This window comes from Platichthys flesus, chromosome 24 (genome assembly GCF_949316205.1).
Source record: "Platichthys flesus chromosome 24, fPlaFle2.1, whole genome shotgun sequence".
NCBI lineage: Eukaryota > Metazoa > Chordata > Actinopteri > Pleuronectiformes > Pleuronectidae > Platichthys > Platichthys flesus.
In genome coordinates, this window is record NC_084968.1 from 8,194,415 (window position 1) to 8,213,438 (window position 19,024).

The 19,024-nt window shown below is 45.5% G+C and overlaps 1 protein-coding gene across 4 annotated transcripts in view; it reads left to right on the forward strand.

The window, feature by feature from the left end:
- The window catches only part of kcnip4a (potassium voltage-gated channel interacting protein 4a), a 120,558-nt gene that overhangs the window by 41,015 nt on the left and 60,519 nt on the right, over positions 1-19,024 (forward strand). Inside the window, exon 1 of one of the 4 annotated variants that reach the window (XM_062384597.1) lies at positions 1,855-1,962. The exons of the other annotated variants lie outside the window; for them this stretch is intronic. Coding sequence (XP_062240581.1) covers positions 1,878-1,962 — 85 coding nt within the window. The 5' untranslated portion in view covers positions 1,855-1,877. Of the gene's footprint in view, positions 1-1,854; positions 1,963-19,024 lie in introns of those variants that run through there. 4 annotated transcript variants of the gene reach the window in all.

Here is a 19,024-nt window from a genome sequence, read left to right on the forward strand (position 1 = left end):
AACATAACTGCTGTTATTGATGTCTGTGATAGTGATAGTCATCATTTTAACCAACAAAACTAACTGTCCCTGACTAAAACCATATATACCAAAAAAAGCTTAATAACCACAAGTTGACTTCTCCGTTAATCATTGCAAACTACATGGTACCAGGGAGGTCGGGTTTTTAATATTGGTTTATTAAAAATCTTCTCTTCCGATCTTGTTCTTTTTTAAATACGTGTGTCTGGTCCACTTCCAGTATCCGTGAAATCAAGTCATGTCGCAAAGAGACACCGCCGCGGCCCACAGGTACCTTCTTTAAACGATTCACCTAATTGAGACACTGCACTAGTTCTCCGCTCTGACCCACTAAGAAGTTTCTCACAAACACGTCCAAGTCCTTGAAATCTTTATCTTACCTGAAGCCAACTTTTTCTTTTATTCCCGCCTGTTGAACAATCCCCTAGCGGCTCTTTCCCATCAAGAGTGTGTGTGTGTGTGTGTGTTAGTGTGTGTGCGTGTAACACACTGACAAGAACTCCAAGGTCAGAGTCTGCAGTTACTCCGCATGGAGCAGGATTCCCCGAAATAGACCTGCCTCTCCACGGAGTGACCTGCAGAATCTCAGCCCCGGCTATCAGGGCCGATTTAGTCCAATCTCATTTCATACCTTTGCACCTGTCGGCCCGATGGATGTGTATTAATGAGAAGAAAAAATAAACCCTATCGGTGTTTTCCCTCACCGCAGCACCACGAATGGAAGCGGCCAAAGGTTTGAGTTAATGACGGGACGACTTGGCATTGATGGATGAGTGCAATCGAGGCGCGGCGCCGGCTAATTAGCGGTGAAGACGATGCACTCGGCTCGTCCTCGTGTCATCGCAGCTATGCCGGTGGAAGCCTGTCAGACATCATTAACGCCGACCTTGACGTTTTTTCGACGGAGGAGAATCTCCCCCATTCCCCGCCTCCCTTCTCTTTTATATAGAAACTGTTAGAGCACATGTGTCACGTCCTCATCGGTGTCCCCTGCGACCCCAAAGTAGAAACGTTAACACAGGTTGTTAACACCCCTCACTGTTATAACATTCAATTACACACGAGCCGCAATGTACTGTCACTTCTGATTCATGGAGGTGGGCACTTTCCCCTTAATTCCCTTTTTATTTCTCCTCCTCCTCCTCCTCCTCGTGTGTGTGTGTTCTATCTCTCTTCTCCTCCTCTTCCTCCTCCTCTCAGGCCAATCAGGCCACACCTCCATGGCAACCGTCAGCGAGGGTAAAACATCCACAGATGGTGCTGAGTGGAGCGAGCAGCAGGCGCACTACGAGATCAAGTGTGGGAGAGTGTGCGTGAGTGTTTGTTTGTGTGTCTCAGGGAGAGGAGGGGGGGGGGGGAGAGGCTCGCTGGATTCCCCCGCTGCATCGTGAGGCCAGGAGTGCGAGTGTGTGATCTGTAGTAACGCGGAGGGAGGAAGAGGAGAGAGAGAGAGAGAGGGTGTTTGCTCAGAGGAGTTCCAGGCAAAGTCCAGAGGAGTAGGAGCGAGTGTTGGGAGGAAGGGTTAAAGGGACTGGGAGAAGCCCACTCTCCACCTTTCCCCCCCCCACCAGAGAGCAGGAGGTGAACGGCCGGTGAGCAAACGTTAATGTCCCACGTCCCCGCGCCGATCAGACAGAGCTTGTCCTGGATCCACGGATACACACAATCGCTTTCCACTCACCCGTGCTCATCACTCCCGCCAGACGCCAGGGCCACGCTGGAGGAGAGAACAAGAGGACACTAGTAGCGGCAGGGTTTTTTATTTTTATTTATTTTAGGAAAAAAAGGCATCACTGGATTCCAGAGTCCTGACCTTTTCCCGTACCCCCCATCCCCCCTTTGCCCAAGGAGCAAAGATGAGCTGCAGGAGGAGGTGCAAGCGAGAGATCTTCAAGTTCGCACAGTACCTGTACCGATTCGTCACGGGCACGCTCAACACCGGTAAGACCCCCGGTCGGACTCTGAGATGCAGATTTCACTCCCCACGTGCGCTTGGTTCTCTTAAAATCTGCTGACGTGTTTGTTTCATCCTCTCGGGAGTTCAGCGACAAAGTTCTCCACTTTACTCATGTTTGGATCAAATGTGCTCCATCATCATCATCACCATCGGGGGTGTTTCGGTTTTTGTGTACAGTGCAGACTTTGCGTGAGAATTGTGGAAGTTCTCCAATGTGGTTTGAATTATCTGGTGTGCATGCATGTGTTTGACTGAAATGAAACAGGGACAGACTTTGACTGAACCAAACCGCTTCCTCTGCAGTGTCGTGAATTTGTTTTTGTGTGTCGGCTTTGTCCGGGGGTTTGTTTTTGATTTCAGCACAGGATTCAATTGAAGTATATTGTGTCCATTTAATGTAAAAATATTGTTTTTGGTAGCTTTTCCTCACTCCAGTCGAGGGTAAGGGGAGACAATGTCAGAAACTTGTTGGTGCCCTATGCGGGAAATGGTGATTTGTGAATATGCGCTGAACGAGTAATGTATGATAGATGAGTATTTGTATAAGACAGTAAAAAAACACAAAAGTCCAGAAATGAAACGCATTGAAGGAGCAATACACCTTGTGTGAGCCGTATATACGAATCAGACATTGCTGCCTCTATATATTTTTGTATGTTTTACTGTTTGCCGTTTCATGTCAATTTGTCATTTATACTGTATGAAGATCAATGATTGGTTAGTCTAGATAAGCTGTAGATCTCGTCTCTGCATTACTGCACTATATGATGTCATTTTCTGACTTCATGGTGACATCATGACATCATTCCTACCCTATGATCCGCTATTATTTTTCCATCATTGCCTGTAGTCAAATAGGATGCCGAGATATCTCTATGCATGATATCATTTTCTGACTCCCCTGTGACTTCTCATCACTTTTTTACACATGACATCATGTGATCAGGAATATTTTCCCCGATCAATAGAAGCTTCAGCTCCTCCCTCTCGCTCTATTTGTGGTAGAGATATGGTGGGAGAATATGTGATACCCTCCAAAGTAATATTCCCACCAAGTTTGTTGAAAATCCATCCTTGCGGTTTTTGGTTATTTTGTACACACACACACACACACACACACACAGACACACACAGACACGGACAGGGGGGGATGAAAACAATATCCAGCTCTGCCACCGCACTGGGTAATGATGTGGAGCTGGATGCAGATGCAAAATCTTCACCGTCCAATAACAAAAAAAAAAAAGAGAATAAGTGAAGGTTGTTGCGCACAGTGAACGCACACACTGCAACACACAACCTGTATCACGCTGCAAGTATATAATAGATTTAGTTTTCCCCCTTTTTATTTAGTGTGCGCGCACCGAGAGCTTAATAAGGCAGATAGTAAATCAAAGGGTTTAACGAGATTAATGGAGGATTAGCTGTGGATTACTGACAGATTACTGCATGAAGGGCTCACTGAGGGATAAAGGTTATGAGCTGCGGCTGATCGCTGGCGAGCATCGAACCGCCGGTGAGCTTTATTTACTTATGCCACGGGGACCCGTGTTGTGATGGTTTATTCTGGTTCCCGCGTGGCTTGTTTATGCTGGTGAGCTGCAGCGGTGATGTGACGGCTCGAGCGGCTCCCGTCTCCTTCCTGCCTCGGCCCCGGCTTCTGCTTGTGTTTCCAGAAGGTTGTTAATTATCACGCCCTGTGAGTGCGATGGTGTCGGGCGCCGGCTAGGTGCGACACGAACACGCTAATGAACTCCAGCGTAATTCTGCAACGTGCAAGACGTAGATCATATTTTTAACCCGTGAGGACGGATCAGTTCGAGGAAGGGAATCGTCTCCGGGAAGCTATGGCCTACTTCTCCACATTCTCCTTGACCTTAGACCCGGAGAGAGAGAGAGAGAGAGAGAGAGCGAGCCGGGGAGGATGGGAGACGGCTATAGAAGTCGCTGCCCCTTTTATAAAAGCTACATAGATTCAGCTCCCCCGATCATGCTTACAAATACATCCTCTCGGGAGATACCAAGCTCGGAGAAATCCATCGACTGTGTGTGCCAGAGGAAGTGTACCCTGTGTTTCCATAGCGACGGGTGGGTCGTCCAGGTCGCGTTGCAGCGCCCACACGGTGAAAACCAGATCAGTGGATATCCAGGAGGGATTTGGACCTTTAGTGCCCCTCGAAGGGATGATTGAATCAAATATAAATGTGGTATGGCTTTATGCCTCCTTTTTAGCCTTCAGGTTTGTGCAAAATCTGTAGCTGTAATGTCCGTGGCAGTCCTCCCTTTATTATTGATCATGTTTAACACAAGGCTGGACATATTTCCCTTTGGACTCGGGTCAATTACTGTGCATGTGCTGGGGTGGATAAACAGAGTCTTTGTTATCGACCACAGTGTCAGAAAGATATTAGGTGGTCGCCTGAACCTTGGAAAATCGAATGAAGTATAGAGATAAACGTGGTTGCTGCACCAGTATGTTGAATATATATTTGTGATAAAAGGTTTCCCCACACAAAGATATAAGGGATATTTCACGGAATAATGTAAATACATTTTTCCCCCCTTGTAGATGTATGACTCTGTCAACAAGCCAAGCTGCTGTTTAAAATCACATATGTCCAGACTAATGTGTACCTATGATGTAATATATGTAGACTTACTACTATAAAAATGTATCGGGAGTATTTGCATGAGCATTATGTCCTTTTTAATATAAAATATCAAGTACTGTATCAATTGGTCTTCAGATTCACAGTGTTATGACGTGACTCCACGTTGCCCTTTGACCACCGGAAATCTGTTCATTGCCTCCAAATGAGCCAACTTTGAAAAAAATTACTTCAATCTGTTTTTTAGATATCACGTTCACCATAATGGGACAGACGGATGGACAACCCCCGAAAAACATAACATCACCGGCCCCGGCCCAGAGGCATAACTATAAACCCATTCCCAGTCATTCATTGGACAATTTCCACTTGAGTGGATCCATTTCTCCACAAACACAGCGAATGAACTTATCTCACACGGCCTGTGCCGCATATTAATACGAATTGCGTTTGACCAGAGAGGAGCTGGCTCAGCCTTATTTGGGTTACCGGGGGGGGGGGGGGGGGGGGGAAGAGTGATGGATGGAGTCACTTAGCAGACCATGCGATTTTAATTGAGATGTTCATTGTCCACGATCAGCCTCGCGCTCATTGCTTCATTGATCACTTTGTCGCCAAGACCAGCACCCACGCAGAGCGTAGGTCGAGGCTACTGTGTGTGTCTGTGTGTGTGTGTGATGTCACAGCAGGCATGGGCAGACATTACACACATGTGTTACTGTAATGTCACGGGTGATTTTTGTCCACATGCTTTTTCTCAATAAAGCTCTATGAACAAGCTGTGCTGTACGATAAAAGGAGCAATTTAGCATCGTTAGCATCGTGAGAGTTGATCTGGTGTTTTTTCCGTGAGCCGGGGCCGTTGCTTATTGATCAAAACAGATTTACTGCCCTCGCCCGACTGAGACACACATGTGAAACCATTATTCCTATTCATGCTAACACTGCTGTGTGCAGAGCAGGCCTTGGAATCGATATTATAGGGTACACGCGAGGGGAAACGAATCTCTGATGCACAGGCTTCAAGGTTTATTTCTACATCTCCTCCAACTTCCTTATGAGCTTCCGGTCCACCAAAGTATCCATCAGGGGTCATTGAGTCGTCCTGAACCTCTTTGATTTAGCCGCTTCCGTACAAAAGACATGTTTTCAGTGCCCATTCATTATCCAGGGAACAGCCTCACTTTGTGCAGTTGGATCGACTTTAAACACGTCTCCTTCCACCTCCGCTCAGCAGTGCACTCTCAAATCTGCCTTTCGACTCTGAAACCCTGTTTGGAATCTCCCCAAACAAAATCTGTATCTCCCCCCCTCCCCCTCCCACACACACACACACACATCGTCTCAGGCGGTTTCCTCCCCGAGTGTTTGGCTGTCAGGCTTTTCAACTTGGGTAATGCATCATCCAGGCTCACATGCTGGTAACTGATTCCCGAGCATCTCGTTTGACATCACCACTCGGCCTCTCCTCTCGATCTTTTCCTTTTCGAGGCCGGTAATATTTCAAGCAGCGTTCATTTATTCCGAGTGTTTAGCTTTTCAATGCAGTTATATTGAGTCCTGACAAGGAATTGATGTTTCCCTGTGTTCTATATAATGGATCAACGCTGAATGATTGCAACGTCGCCCAGCTCAAGCGTAATGCCGACTCAGCATTTTCCCTCTTCCCCCCCCCCCCCCCCCCCCCCCAAGTGCTTTTTATTGCAAAATCAGCTAAAATGGGATTTCGCCGCGTTTAGTTACTCGACAATTCCGCCTCACTGGTGCCAGTTTGATCGGTTGATGCACTCTGCGACTTCTCAGAGTGTACTTACTGAGCACACGTGCGTGGGCCTGACCGAGGGCCCCGTCTTTGTTTCCCCCGTCTTTGGTGTCCTGATGGCAATCGGCGGGGTCATGTTCCACCTGTCCCCTGAGGAAGGCACGTTCAAAGCCCATAATCCCTGACCGAACACTGAATATTTGATACCTGCAGGCAGTTTCAATTGGCATCAGGTCTGCCAGCGACGGTGTCCCAAGTCTGTGACAGCAACAGATCGGCTGTGGTTTAGATAAGTCGATGCAGTTGTGACGTAGAAACTTTATTTTCTTTAAAGTTTATGGACCATGAGGACACCCAACGTTTTAATTTAATGTTTGTCCTGCAGCTGCTTTAGTGCTGCTTCTTCTTTTTATCTCCAAGATTTCAATTAAACACTGAATCTATCTGCTGCTGCCAGTTTCTCCCACGTCAGGTTTGGACAGGTGCAACAGGAACAGCTGGTCCGTCCGTGTTGCATCACGTTTTCCTTTTCACACCCAGTGAACTAACACGGAATCGGTTTGATTCCCCTGACAAGCATCTGTGTGCATCGCAGTCTGAAGTTTGATGCTTGTGTTCATGCTGTGCGAGAGGTTTTGTTACTTGTTGTGTAATGCTCCCGTAAATCGTAAGTGCCCATCTGGCGAGGAAGATTTGGAGAGAAATCAAAATGACTAGCATTGGATGAAAGAAGAGGTGCTCCGCTACTATTTGTCCCTTCCTGATACCAATTCTGATAGCTTGACTTTGTGTGGCGGCTGATACAGCCGCCACACAAAGTCAAGGTAAAGGCCATTGCCTGTGACGCACGGCCGGTGATGTCTCTGCGAGCGCATCAGGTTTGCCTGCGGGCTTGGATTAATGTCTCTTTGGTTTCACAGTGTCCCTCCCAGCTTTCTACTGGTTTCTGGTTTCTGGTTTCTGCTGCCCGACACCGGAGCAGCACAGATTCCTCTGCGGTGCTCGGCGTCCTCCATTAGCTAAACCACAGCCTTGTCCAGCCCGGTCGTCCTCTGCCGGTAACCCTTTTTTAAGTGCTGCTGGACAATGTGGCCCAGTGTTATTTAAAAGAGGACAAAAAGTGAGAGTGCGCTTACTGCAGTGGAAAATGAATGTCACCATCTACTTCAGCCTCTTTGTTAAGCCCATTGTGGGAAATGTTCTTCGACCTTTCCATCGTAGAGGTCAGGAATCGGCCTGACTGGTTGCACATGGAAGGGCGACAAGGTTAAAGCGTCACGGCGTCTGCAGAGAGATCCCTCTGTGCGTCACCGCCCCTGCATTCGGGTTCCTTGTCATTAATTACCAGACGTAAGGTGAATCATTAAGCGATGATGAACCTGTTATAGAAATGTCACCCTCCTAGTTGAAGTGTGGTTAAAGCTTTGTGTGTCAGGGGACTGTACGGTACTCTCGCAAATCCGCACACCAACAAGACCCATTTACTGAGAGGACTGTTGGATTTTTTTCACGTTGGCATTCTCCATCTAAAGGAGGATTTTGGCAGAGACGATACAAACCCAATGAAAACGACTCAGCCTATTTCGTATTGTGCATCAATCAAGTTTGGAACGATTAAGATCATGAATTAATACCAGAGCAGCAAAAGCATATGGGATATTTAGGCTTTAGTGAACATTAAAACTTTAAAAGTATCACTGTGGAGGCTGATAGAGTTGTGTGTGTTGTGAAACCTTGTCCAGAAAGTCCACTTTGTGTAGCTGATCCATAGATTTAAAGTCTAAGCACTGCACCGTGGTTGCTTGATCCATAAAATGGGATGTTAGAAATTGTAAAGTTTATTTTAACCTTCTTCTGATCTTCAATATATCAGTTGAGAATGTGTCTTGCACGTCTTTGTTTGACCAACACAGTGCCTTTTCTAGTTCACACTGAGTTTGCGGCTCTAATCTCCCAAAACTCTGTATCCTACATTTCCCACGATGCAATTCTGTAGCATCTTTCATCCGACTGTCCATGTCTGATAAATGGGGCAAATCTTTCATACTTTGCTTAAACTATTAGATGTCTCCACAAACCAGATCAAAATACCCCTGACGACGTCATCAGGCTTTAATAAAGAGCGTAACTGATCGATACAGTGATGAAACTGACCCCAGTGGGAAGTTGGTGGATTGCCAGCGTAATCAATCTGAGAATTGGGAGGAGATGAAAGAAAACGAGTAAACTTGCATGCAAATGATAAATGAATTGCCAACAACATTCACATTGACATATGAGCAAAAGTTGCAGCTTTGTGCCTGTATTGATCAGTGCCACGTCCACGAATCCCTCCCGGTTGCCTGGATTGCATTTCCCTCCCCCAGTTCTCTGTGTTTGGGTTCCGGCCTGTGGTCTTTCCTTCAAACTGTCCATTCAAATTCACCCTCGCAAGCCCAGGCAATCAGTTTCCCCATTTTCATTTATGTTTGTCCGTCGGAGTCCTTGTGAGGGGAAAGAACAGCCGGGTTATTTTGAGTTGGCCTGGTCGAGCTGCTGTGTCTCACCGTGCTCACTGAATCCAGCAGGAGAGTAAGTGTGTTGGTATCAGTGAACGGAAAAAAGGCCCAAAAAAGAAACAATGAAGCTACAGAAACCTTTGATAAGACTTGAAAAGCTATTTAAGTAAAGTCAATTTACCCTTTACCACTGCTTCATCACTGAAGAACTGCTAAGACGAGGCTGTGGCCATTTAAAACGACAGAATATTCGCGGGAGTCTTAATTTGTTTTCATTGCCCATTATTTTTATCACATCGGAGAATTGTTCCATTACCCCGGCATTATCTTCTCCCTCAAGTGAACATTGCTATTGTTAACTTAAATTAAAAAGTTTCCTTTCCTTTCTGATATCACGTCCAGCTTTGTATTCTCTGTGTGTCCTCCCGCTCTACCTCCTCTCTCACGCTGGCTATCGCTTCTCTCAAAGGGTCCCGTCGAGGCGCTCTGTTTCAAGCGTTGTCCGCTATCACTCGCCTTGGTAGTCACAAAAAAGCCAACCCTCTTCCCCAGTTGCCCCCCCCCCCCCCCACACACACACGCGATACGAGAGACGATGTCCTCTCCACCCACCGTTAGCCGCCAATTACTGGTGGCTGCAGCCCTGCTCCAGCTTCCTGCCAACAGAGACAGAATCAATACCTCTTTGAGGGTCAGGGTGGAGACCAGAGGGAAACCAGGGAAAGTTAGTATCATTAATATGCTTTTGAGATATAAACCTTTACGTCATGCAGGAATCGTGGCGCTGGCGTCGCAGGGTAACGTCCGAATAAGTAATGAAAGTAAACGGAGAAGTTCTCGTATTGATGTTTTATTTTAGATTGGTCTTTCCACTGTAGTGCATTTCTCTACAGTTTTGGACGGGTATTAATAGGGTTGTAAAAAAGACTATTATATCTAGAGAGTTTTTGCAACCAAGTAAATAAAGTGCAGTGTGTCAGGACAAAGTGTGTGTGTGTGTGTGTTTGTTTTGCTTGTTAATTAGTTTTAGTTTCTGTCACCGTGGCGAAGCTTTGTTTCATTGAGTAAAAGTACATTGCCGTGTTGTGTCGCACTATAATCGCTTGTTTTGCATGTTTCCAGTTTGTCAAACCTCAGTGTTATCCCAGCATTTTTTAGTTCTAGTTTGTGTTGTAGAAATGTAACGTTCATGTTGTTGTATCGGCCCGTCCTCGGCCCGTCCAATCTGAAAAACATGAAGTGAAGGACAACACAACGTGGCGACACACAGCCCGGTCTGAGAGAGACATGGTTGGTCTGGCAGGGGTGTGTGTGTGTGTGTGTGTGTCTGTCTGTGTGTGCGGCAAGATTGAACCCAGATACACAGGCACACACAGCATCCTCTCTCCACACCTCTGTTGTTAACCGGGGTAATCACTCACTCTCCGGGGCAGAGCCAGTCATGGACAGCCATGCAGAAAATGGAGCTCCCTCTCCATCACTCTGCAGCCCGATCCACCCTTGGCCCCATTACTTACCCGGCTAACCTTGTGTCAACGCCTGGCAGGTTAAACAGGAAGACTCTCCGCTGTGTGTAAAGCACAACGAAGGGGCGCATGCTTCCATTGGAAGACGTTAATTGATAAATTAGCAGGAGGCAGTGTGAAGTGTTGTCTGTTGTGTTAACTGCTCTGTTTAATGGCCATTTGTAGTGATTTAGAAAGTATTAACCCAAATGACAGCGGGTAAGACAAAGTGTTCATATTTCAATAATGTGTCAGGGCTGGCATCTGCTTTTGTTTTCCTGTTTAACCCCACAGTTTAAATAGTCTGATTGGAATCTCTAATAGGTGTTTGTCTTTTTATGCTGGTCCTGTGATGCTGTGGGGACCTGTCCAGGCTGTGCCCCCCCCCCCCCTCGCCCAGATGTCAGTTGGGACTGACTCCAGCTCCCCCTCGGTTCAGGAAGTTTGACAGACTTTTTGCACATAAAAAACTAAAATAGACGAGCAAATAGAAGAAATCGGAGATCAGATTTTTCATGCCTACACCGAGACAGCTGGAGCGCCGGAGATTCCGAATGCAATGAGTCCTGCTCTCAAACTGAAACACCACGCTCTTGAGAAAAGATGGATGAGGGTAACATCCCGTGCTGTCACCTGTTTTAAACACATTCAATCAATACCCGGGACACCACTGATTCACAGTCCTCAAAACGAGCATTTCCACGTTTCTTATCACACGTCTCGACCAGGTCCCCCTCCCCCCTGCTTGTCACTTTGAATAACCACAGCCGAAATAATTAAATTATATCCTCCTCTCTTGGCAGACATCTGCTGTATTTACTGGACCTCAAAACAATTTCATGAAGCCACATATGTTGCATAACGAATGATGAGTTTGTCGTTGGAATGAAACGGAAGCCTCAGACACCATGATGAATGAGATCATTATGACATTATAGACTGCCAATAGTGTATTTTGAAATTACTAGCAGCAAGTTCTTATCTGTGCCGGGTCACTCAGACAGAGCATCTTGCATGTTTTGTGATTTAAAGCTACTGTTAAGCTGAACTCCAAAGCTCTCAGGGCGTTCCTCACAGATCCTGGGATTGTCGGAGGGCTGAGGCAGGATGCTGAGAACACGTAAAACGGGTTAAAACTGATAAAGCGGCTCGACGAGCGAATGCAGCAACGAGTTGATGTCCCCCGCGGAACCGCTGCCTCATTGAAAAATCTTCCCTTCAGTCTCCCTCACAAAGCTGAAAGCAGATTCGATTTAAATGCAAAGCAACGGAAGAAAAGATGTTTGTGTTTGCCATATACAGTACCTCTGCCTCAGCAGCTGCTGAGCTCCAGCCAGCGCTGTTATGAGGCCCCTCTCTCCTCATGCACACTGCTCCACAGATCACACTGACCGCTCTATTGCCTCCGACTGGCGCCGTGATACATTCGATTTGTACCTAATAGGTATAAATCACCCTTTTGCTATTGTCCCTCCTCTCAGGTCCCCTGGCCTATTTTTCCTCCTGCCGTCATTTTTCCTCTCCTCCGTGATTAAACTGTGGCCCCAAAGGAAATCTCCGCCTTCTCCTCCGATCTGTGATTCTCTTTCACTCGATTCATATGATTTGTTATAGGGTCGCTGTCGAATAATGATTGAGGACGATCAATTGCTATTTAACCTTTTGATAAAGAGTCGGTTGGATTGAATGATGGATGGTAGAGCTTAGATTGTTGGATTAGTTGTTTTAATGGGCACAGCCATGGTAATATCTATTTTTTTGAGGGGCCAATGAAAGATTAATTTATTCATCTTGTCCGATGAAGGACAAAGGCTAGTGTGTAGAATGATATTTTGTTTGTGTCTTTGACAATGAAATGTTAAGAATGTTGACAGCCTCTAACAACAAGGCAGGTCAGACGGCCTGAGGACAGCGAAGACATTGGTGACTTTATCAGGAATTCAGGCCAAAACTATCATTGCAGCTGATTACAGATGTTCTGATACAGATACCAGGGTCGGAAATGCCTCCGATACTGCCAAAAGTGTGACTTAAAGTTTAAAAGAATAAACTTTTACAGAGATAAAACTGATATGCTCTTTTCCTGAAAAGTCTGTCCTCTTTCGTCGCTCCAAAACTGCAGTTGCGCTGTCCTGCCACTAGAGCGCTGTAAAATAAGGGATTTCCGGTACTGTAGCCAGAGCTCACATGTCAGCTATTTGTCAGTCTTCCATGCTGGAAAGTCCAACAAGTGACATACGCAAATGTCTCTGGGGAGAACCTTGGCCTCCTGTTCACTTCAAATCAATGCGTAAAACATTTGCTTCCTGTGGCGAAGCAAACTGCAGAGTGGCTTTGTGTGGAGTTCAACTTTGACCTGAGTCCATACATATGACTTGACGTGAAAAACGATCCAAGGGATTCCTGGTGTACAGTTTCAATCTCCTACAGACAGTTTGAGCGGGGGGGCAGGGCAGAAGGAAAGAGTGTAATCTGAGCTTTACAAAAGTAAATTGGGTGGATTCAGTTGAGCGGAGACGGCAAAAGCTGCAGAAGTAAACAGAGATGCAGACAAAGCAATATTTGCTTTCTGTATTTCTGTTTGTCGTGGTGCGAGGGAAGGAGCCAGAAAAACAATTCTCCGAGGCGGCTGCTTACACCAGAGAAAAAAACAGACCAGAAAGAAAGAAAATATCCATATTAAATTCGAATTGTACCTTACTACAAAATAAATATTCCTAAAAGAACCATTCCTAGATCTCGGTTCTGATGCATCATCCGGATGAAACTCTGTCCCCACTTCAGATGAAACTGTTTATTTACTGAGGCGGAAGAGGAGTTTGAGCCCAGACTTCTGTGACGGCCTATAATTAGAGCTTTGGCATCAACAGGCCCTCAGGGTCAGTTCAAGAGGGTTTTGCTTTCTGATCATGTTATGACAGTGACTCCCCTCGATCAGGCCGGAGAATCACATGGAGACAGTCCATTTTCTCTTAGTCATAGTGGTCAGTTTATTATATAAGAAAAAGATGAGATGATATGACATAGCAGCGCCAGGGTAAAAAAGTAAGAATATCTGGTGCTCATCACTAAAGTTAATTGCAAAGTGCTATTCTACCTCCAGCCAGGTTCAGAAAGTCAATTAAGCTTCCCCGACATGTTCTGAAACAAAGAATTAATCTTAAAATTGAAATAAACATATATATACACTGTGCAAGGAAAGATACATAGGATATTATGAACAGTTATTTGTTAGAGGAAGAGAACATAGATGCACAAATGAAGTATACAAAGAAAAAGAAGTCAATCCCCGCCCACCCAATTCCCAATGTATAATTGCAAACACAAGAAGAACAGAAATACAATATATTAATATCAGTGGGACATTAAATAACATGATGTCCTCGGGAAATGGCAATGGCCCTCAAACAATTACTCCACATAACCAATAAGCTGTGTTTATATGATGATTAATGCATCTGTAGTACTGAAATGATTAACCAAAATGAATGACTCTATTTTGCATGATAAATTATAAGCATATGTGTTTGTGCCCATAGCGGCTGATTGGCCTGACAAAAAGATTATAACCCTCGGTGGGATCTTGGAGAAAAGCCAACATGTGGTCCGCCGAGGAGTTCACGAGTCGGGAGATTTAAGTTGTTTGAATTAGAGGCTCAAGCGGCAGGATACCCGGGTTTTATCAAACCAACTTCATTCCTCATTACTGTCACGTCACAGCGTGTAGTCTTGCCCATCTGTCTTTGAGAGGACGTTCGACTCACCATGCGATGTATGATCCTTTTTTTTTTAATATACAACCTCCTGCCTGGGGCGACTTTGTAACAGCTGTCTGCTTTCTAGAGTATTGCATGCATTTATGTATGTGTCTGCTGTGTATGAGTATGAGCCCGGCTGTAATGATAATAAGGTCTTATACCCTCATTCTGCCTTATTCTGAGATCCGGAATTGTGTAAGGTAGAATCAAATTTGCATACTTGCCCACCTCCGATTGGCCTCCATGAATTTGTATGAGAGGTCCTCTTTAACTTTTCATTAGCTCTCTGATTTTAGAGGCCGTGACTTCACTCGTCCGCCCCGATGACAAACGACTCGGTGCACACGGGGCAGACGCCGGAGTGCCAGTGAGCTCTGAGTGGCTGCAACTGAAGCAGTGTCCTCCACAATGTGCTGATGGAAAGTGCCATCGTAGACGAGGCCCTCTCTGGGAGGCTGGTATTGTCTCTCCTGCCCCGGGGAGCCGGTGTGGGGTTTCTCTCCCATGTTTCACACTGCTGTTGTCTGTGTAATCAGACACTCCTGCGTTTTGATAAGGTTTTTTGGAAAAGAGTTAGTCGCCTGCAACCGGCTCTTCTGAAATATCTCATATCTTACACCTCAGCTACAGATATAAAGGTTAATCTACCGGGATATTCGATGGGATTTCTGTGAATTTAGCTTTAATGTCATATTTTCAGAGTTTATTTAACCCTTAAACCTCCATTCATTCTTATCCCCACTTTCTTGTTAGCTCTGTTTTGGTCTCTACCACCCTCTGTTGGCTCTGGGCCAATCTCTGACGAATGTTTCTGCACACAAAACCCAAATAGCAATACCTTTTCTTGTTTGGCTAATCTCTATTACCAGTTATATGCATATGAATGCCGATAAATATAGCCGATGCGTTTCAGTCAATGGGTTCTTCCTCAACGGGTTCCTTTGCTCTCCACATGGATTGTTTGGGTCCGGTCACACAGGAATGCAAAGCGATCTGTCACGGGTTCACCCAGGTTAAACTCCACACACCGGGAGCCAATGTTTTATTCGCCTCCTTGCTCTCACAGATTAGAAGTTAACAGGTGGTAAAGGTTTAAGATTAAGATTAATTTCAAGTCCCTTAACCTGCAGACAACCAAACCCAGCTCAAACATGATTGGTCCGACTAGAAACGGAAACAAAACGGCTTCTGACAACACAACCCTGTCCCTCGCCTTCATATTCACATGTAGAAGCTGTTTATAGAGGCAGGGAGCATAGAGTTGTTTTGTCTGTGCAGCAGCAGCTCTCAGAATATACTATTGATGTAAAAATGATCAGGTAAATACCAGAAATATAGATATTGTATTTCAAGATATTATGGTGAGATAGGATAGATTTGTATGTGCTAATCTGTGTACAAATTGCTCAGATACTTGATCAAATGTTTTTTAAGGGGCATGGAAATGTTAGGGTTTAAAAAATGGTATCTATAAAAAAAAGCCTCATGACTTAAAGTAGAGTACAAGTGATTCAGGTTATTTTAAGCCTTGAGGAGAAGAGTCCTAACAGCTCACCTTGAGGAAACAATGGGAGAGTATAATTAGGTTCCCCTGTGGTAAACCCAGCCTCGTAGCTGCAGGACACTGGAGGTGGAACGTGAGCAGCTTGAAAACGGTGCCTTTGTTCTGCTGATATTTCCCTCTGAAGCTCATTTTACCTTTTTCTTTTTCATTGTGTCTCATATCTGCTGTGGTAGAAGTGATGGCGCCGCGTTAAATGACGGCATATATTTAATGGAGGACCCCCATTGCACATGACAAATGGACATTGTTTCTTTAATGGCCGGCTAAATCCAGAGCCTGGGGCGGCCGCACAGAGAATGCTCCACAGAACGAAGACAAGGTGGAGGTGATGATTTCTCTGATAAAGAAGCTACCGGAGTTTTTGTGTTTTGCAGGCGCGGCATAAAACACTAATGAATACGCTCACTGTTAGTGGAGAAAGGAGGATGTGTGAAATCCCATTAAGGCTGAAACAGATGGGTTTGTTATGGATTGTTCATGTCGTTGGATGAAGGGATAGTGTTGGCTTGTTGAATGATCTTTTCTTTAAGTTATGCTGATTAATAAGTGATTTGCCTCGGAAACTAAAGGTGTTAATTCTCCCTGAAACAAAGATGATAAATAAAGACATAAATCAAATATATATATATTTTCTTTCTGTTGAAACTAGGAAATCATGCTCTTAGTTTTTGTTTTTTAGGAGGACAAGAACAGTGAATATGGGCCAGTTTTTTCTACAGCAGCCAAATGAGTTCCCCCGATAATTAAATCAAGGAAAAACTTTTTTTGACTGGAAAGCTACGAAGGCCGAGTCACATCTGAAATTCTGTGGTTGAAAGTGGCGACAGCCCGTTACGCTGCAAAACTCCAAAACAAAGGGGGCCTCGTTATCGATCGCCAGTGTTGCGTTACGATGGGAAAAAAACACACTCACTCATCACCGAGCAAACTCGCACACAAACAAGACGAAGAGGAAGCACCGGACACGGCACATTGAGATCACACATCCTGTCAGGCTTTCCCTCCCCGGGCCCACACGCCGGGTTCTGGTCCCTGCCCTCGACTGACAAGCAGACAAATTGGTGTTGAAGAAGCCGAGAGGCAATCAGAGCGCCCCACTCGCCCACAATTACTTGTCCTTTAAACAGATCGATCAATGTGCCGCGACTCAAGCCGGGACGTGCTGGAATAGACTCTCTGTTTGGGTGCACGCACGGTGTTATCCCCTTTTTTTTTAGCTTATTCCCCAAAAACTGATTTCAGGGTGTTGCGGTTTTTTTCTCAGTTCTTGAGTAAAAAAAAGGAAAGAGTCAAAAGAAAAAGAAACACCAATCACCCACATTGTGATAATTGGATTTGTCAAAAACCATACTGTGAGTTTCCAGCAGCTTCACTCCGGAGTGGCCTCGCATTGCTTTTGCCTGTCGACCGTGTAGTGATGAGATAGGCGCTGATAGTGGATCTACGTTTACGTCCCTGTGTGCGTGCATGTGTGTAAGTTGACCACAGTGGGTTTTCCTGGTGTCATTTTGTGTTATCCCTGCGCACAGCGGCTTATTGCCTCCGTTAACCCAGAACTGTCAGGGTGCGTCTTTTTCCAGCAGGTGGTCAGTGCAGAGGCTTCAGAGTGCCTTTCACTGGGATTGTAAGTGGGCTCGGTTCATGTCACTGTGGCAGGGATGATGATGCTGCTGGTGCTGCTGCTGCTGCTGCTGGTGGTTGTTGGAGCGTCTGCTTTGTCACAGCAATTACTTGTACATTTCAAGGGGACCTGTGCATGTGTGGGCTGTCGCAGTGCATCTGCCTGCCAGCACCACCAGCACAGGAGATGATGGGTTATTTATATACACATAGAAACTGTTGCATTTGGGTGTTTCCAGTGGTTCCCGTTAGTTATCTAGACTGGGGCGGCCCACCATATTCCAATTTTTCCCGAGACAGTTTTCATGATAAACTCACATCTCTAATTTGGTGAGTGTAGAATGGCCCGTAATGTTTTTACCCCCATTACTGTCACTAAGTTAATTCTGTGGAAAGCGCTGAGGTCATTAGATCATATCATTATCTACCAAAGACCTCAGTTGGGCTGCTGGGTTACCCCCCCCCCCCCCCCCCCCCGCCACTCCTCTGTGAACATTACCATATTTATTTAGTTTGATTTATGTATGGGACCATTGCAAGGGCCTCTGCTGGTTCCTCGCCCACCCCCCCCAGCATGACTCCACTCATCTAACATCGACACACGCACACAGAGCTCCATGTTCACTACGGACAACTGTTGCGTTCTCATTTCTATTTCATATTGCGACAAACAAATATAAGACTGCGGGAGGAAACCCGGCCCCCCGCCATCTCCCGTCGACACACTGAGCAGCTTCAGCAACGACTCGCCGGCGATATGTGTTCGCGCCGGGATCTCATCGGGTTTAAATTCAATTCCCCCACTTCTGGCGAACGGTGGAATGTGAATAATTAATGCGTAAGCCGTGTCTGAGCAGGAATAAAAGGGGGTCTTGGCTGCAGCTTAGAGGTTTACAGTCCTGCGGGCGGGAAAGGAGATCTCGCTGCGCAACACTCTTCCAGAGGTGTCAGCTCGGTGGAAATCCTGGCTCCTTGTGAGATGGGCTGGCTCTGGTTGAGCTATCGATTCTTCTTTTAAAACCTAAAAATATAGTGTCAAGGTCGGGCGTAAAACATTGATGAGACAATGGTCGGCAAATGGGAGCATGAATAATTCTTTATATCGATATAAATCTATTTTATGGAGATGCAGAGCATTTCAAAATGCTTTCAAGGAATGAATCGGTCTTAATTGTATCTGTAAGAAGAAGGCATTCAATTTCACCATCTTGTTTTTCTTAGGAGTGAATCAAAAATGTAACGCATCTCAGAAAGCAAAAACAAATTCTCCTCCTTGAGGGACGTTAAAAGATAAATATTTGCATATTCTATATGCATCTAATAATTTAAGGCTGCACTCAGAGATGCTGTCTTGTTATCTACTCGCACAGAAACATCTCTGTTCACATTTCTTACTCCTTGTTCACACTATTCTCTGTTCACACATCCCAACGTGCTAATTGAAAAGTTGTAATCTGAAATAATTGCTGCTTATCACAACCCCCACTTTTACTAAAATGTCTGACACACACACACACACACACACACACACACAGACACATACACACACACCAGAGTCTCTTTACGTTCTCAAGTCAGTTTGGTCAATTTCTGTTTCCGAGCTATAAAGATGAAAAATGAAATTCATCGATTTGTCTGGTGACCCCGAGCCCAGATAGAGAACAGTGCTCTGACGCCACAGCTTGACCATGAAATGGGATTTTATGATGCATGCAGGCGGCTGCACTCTG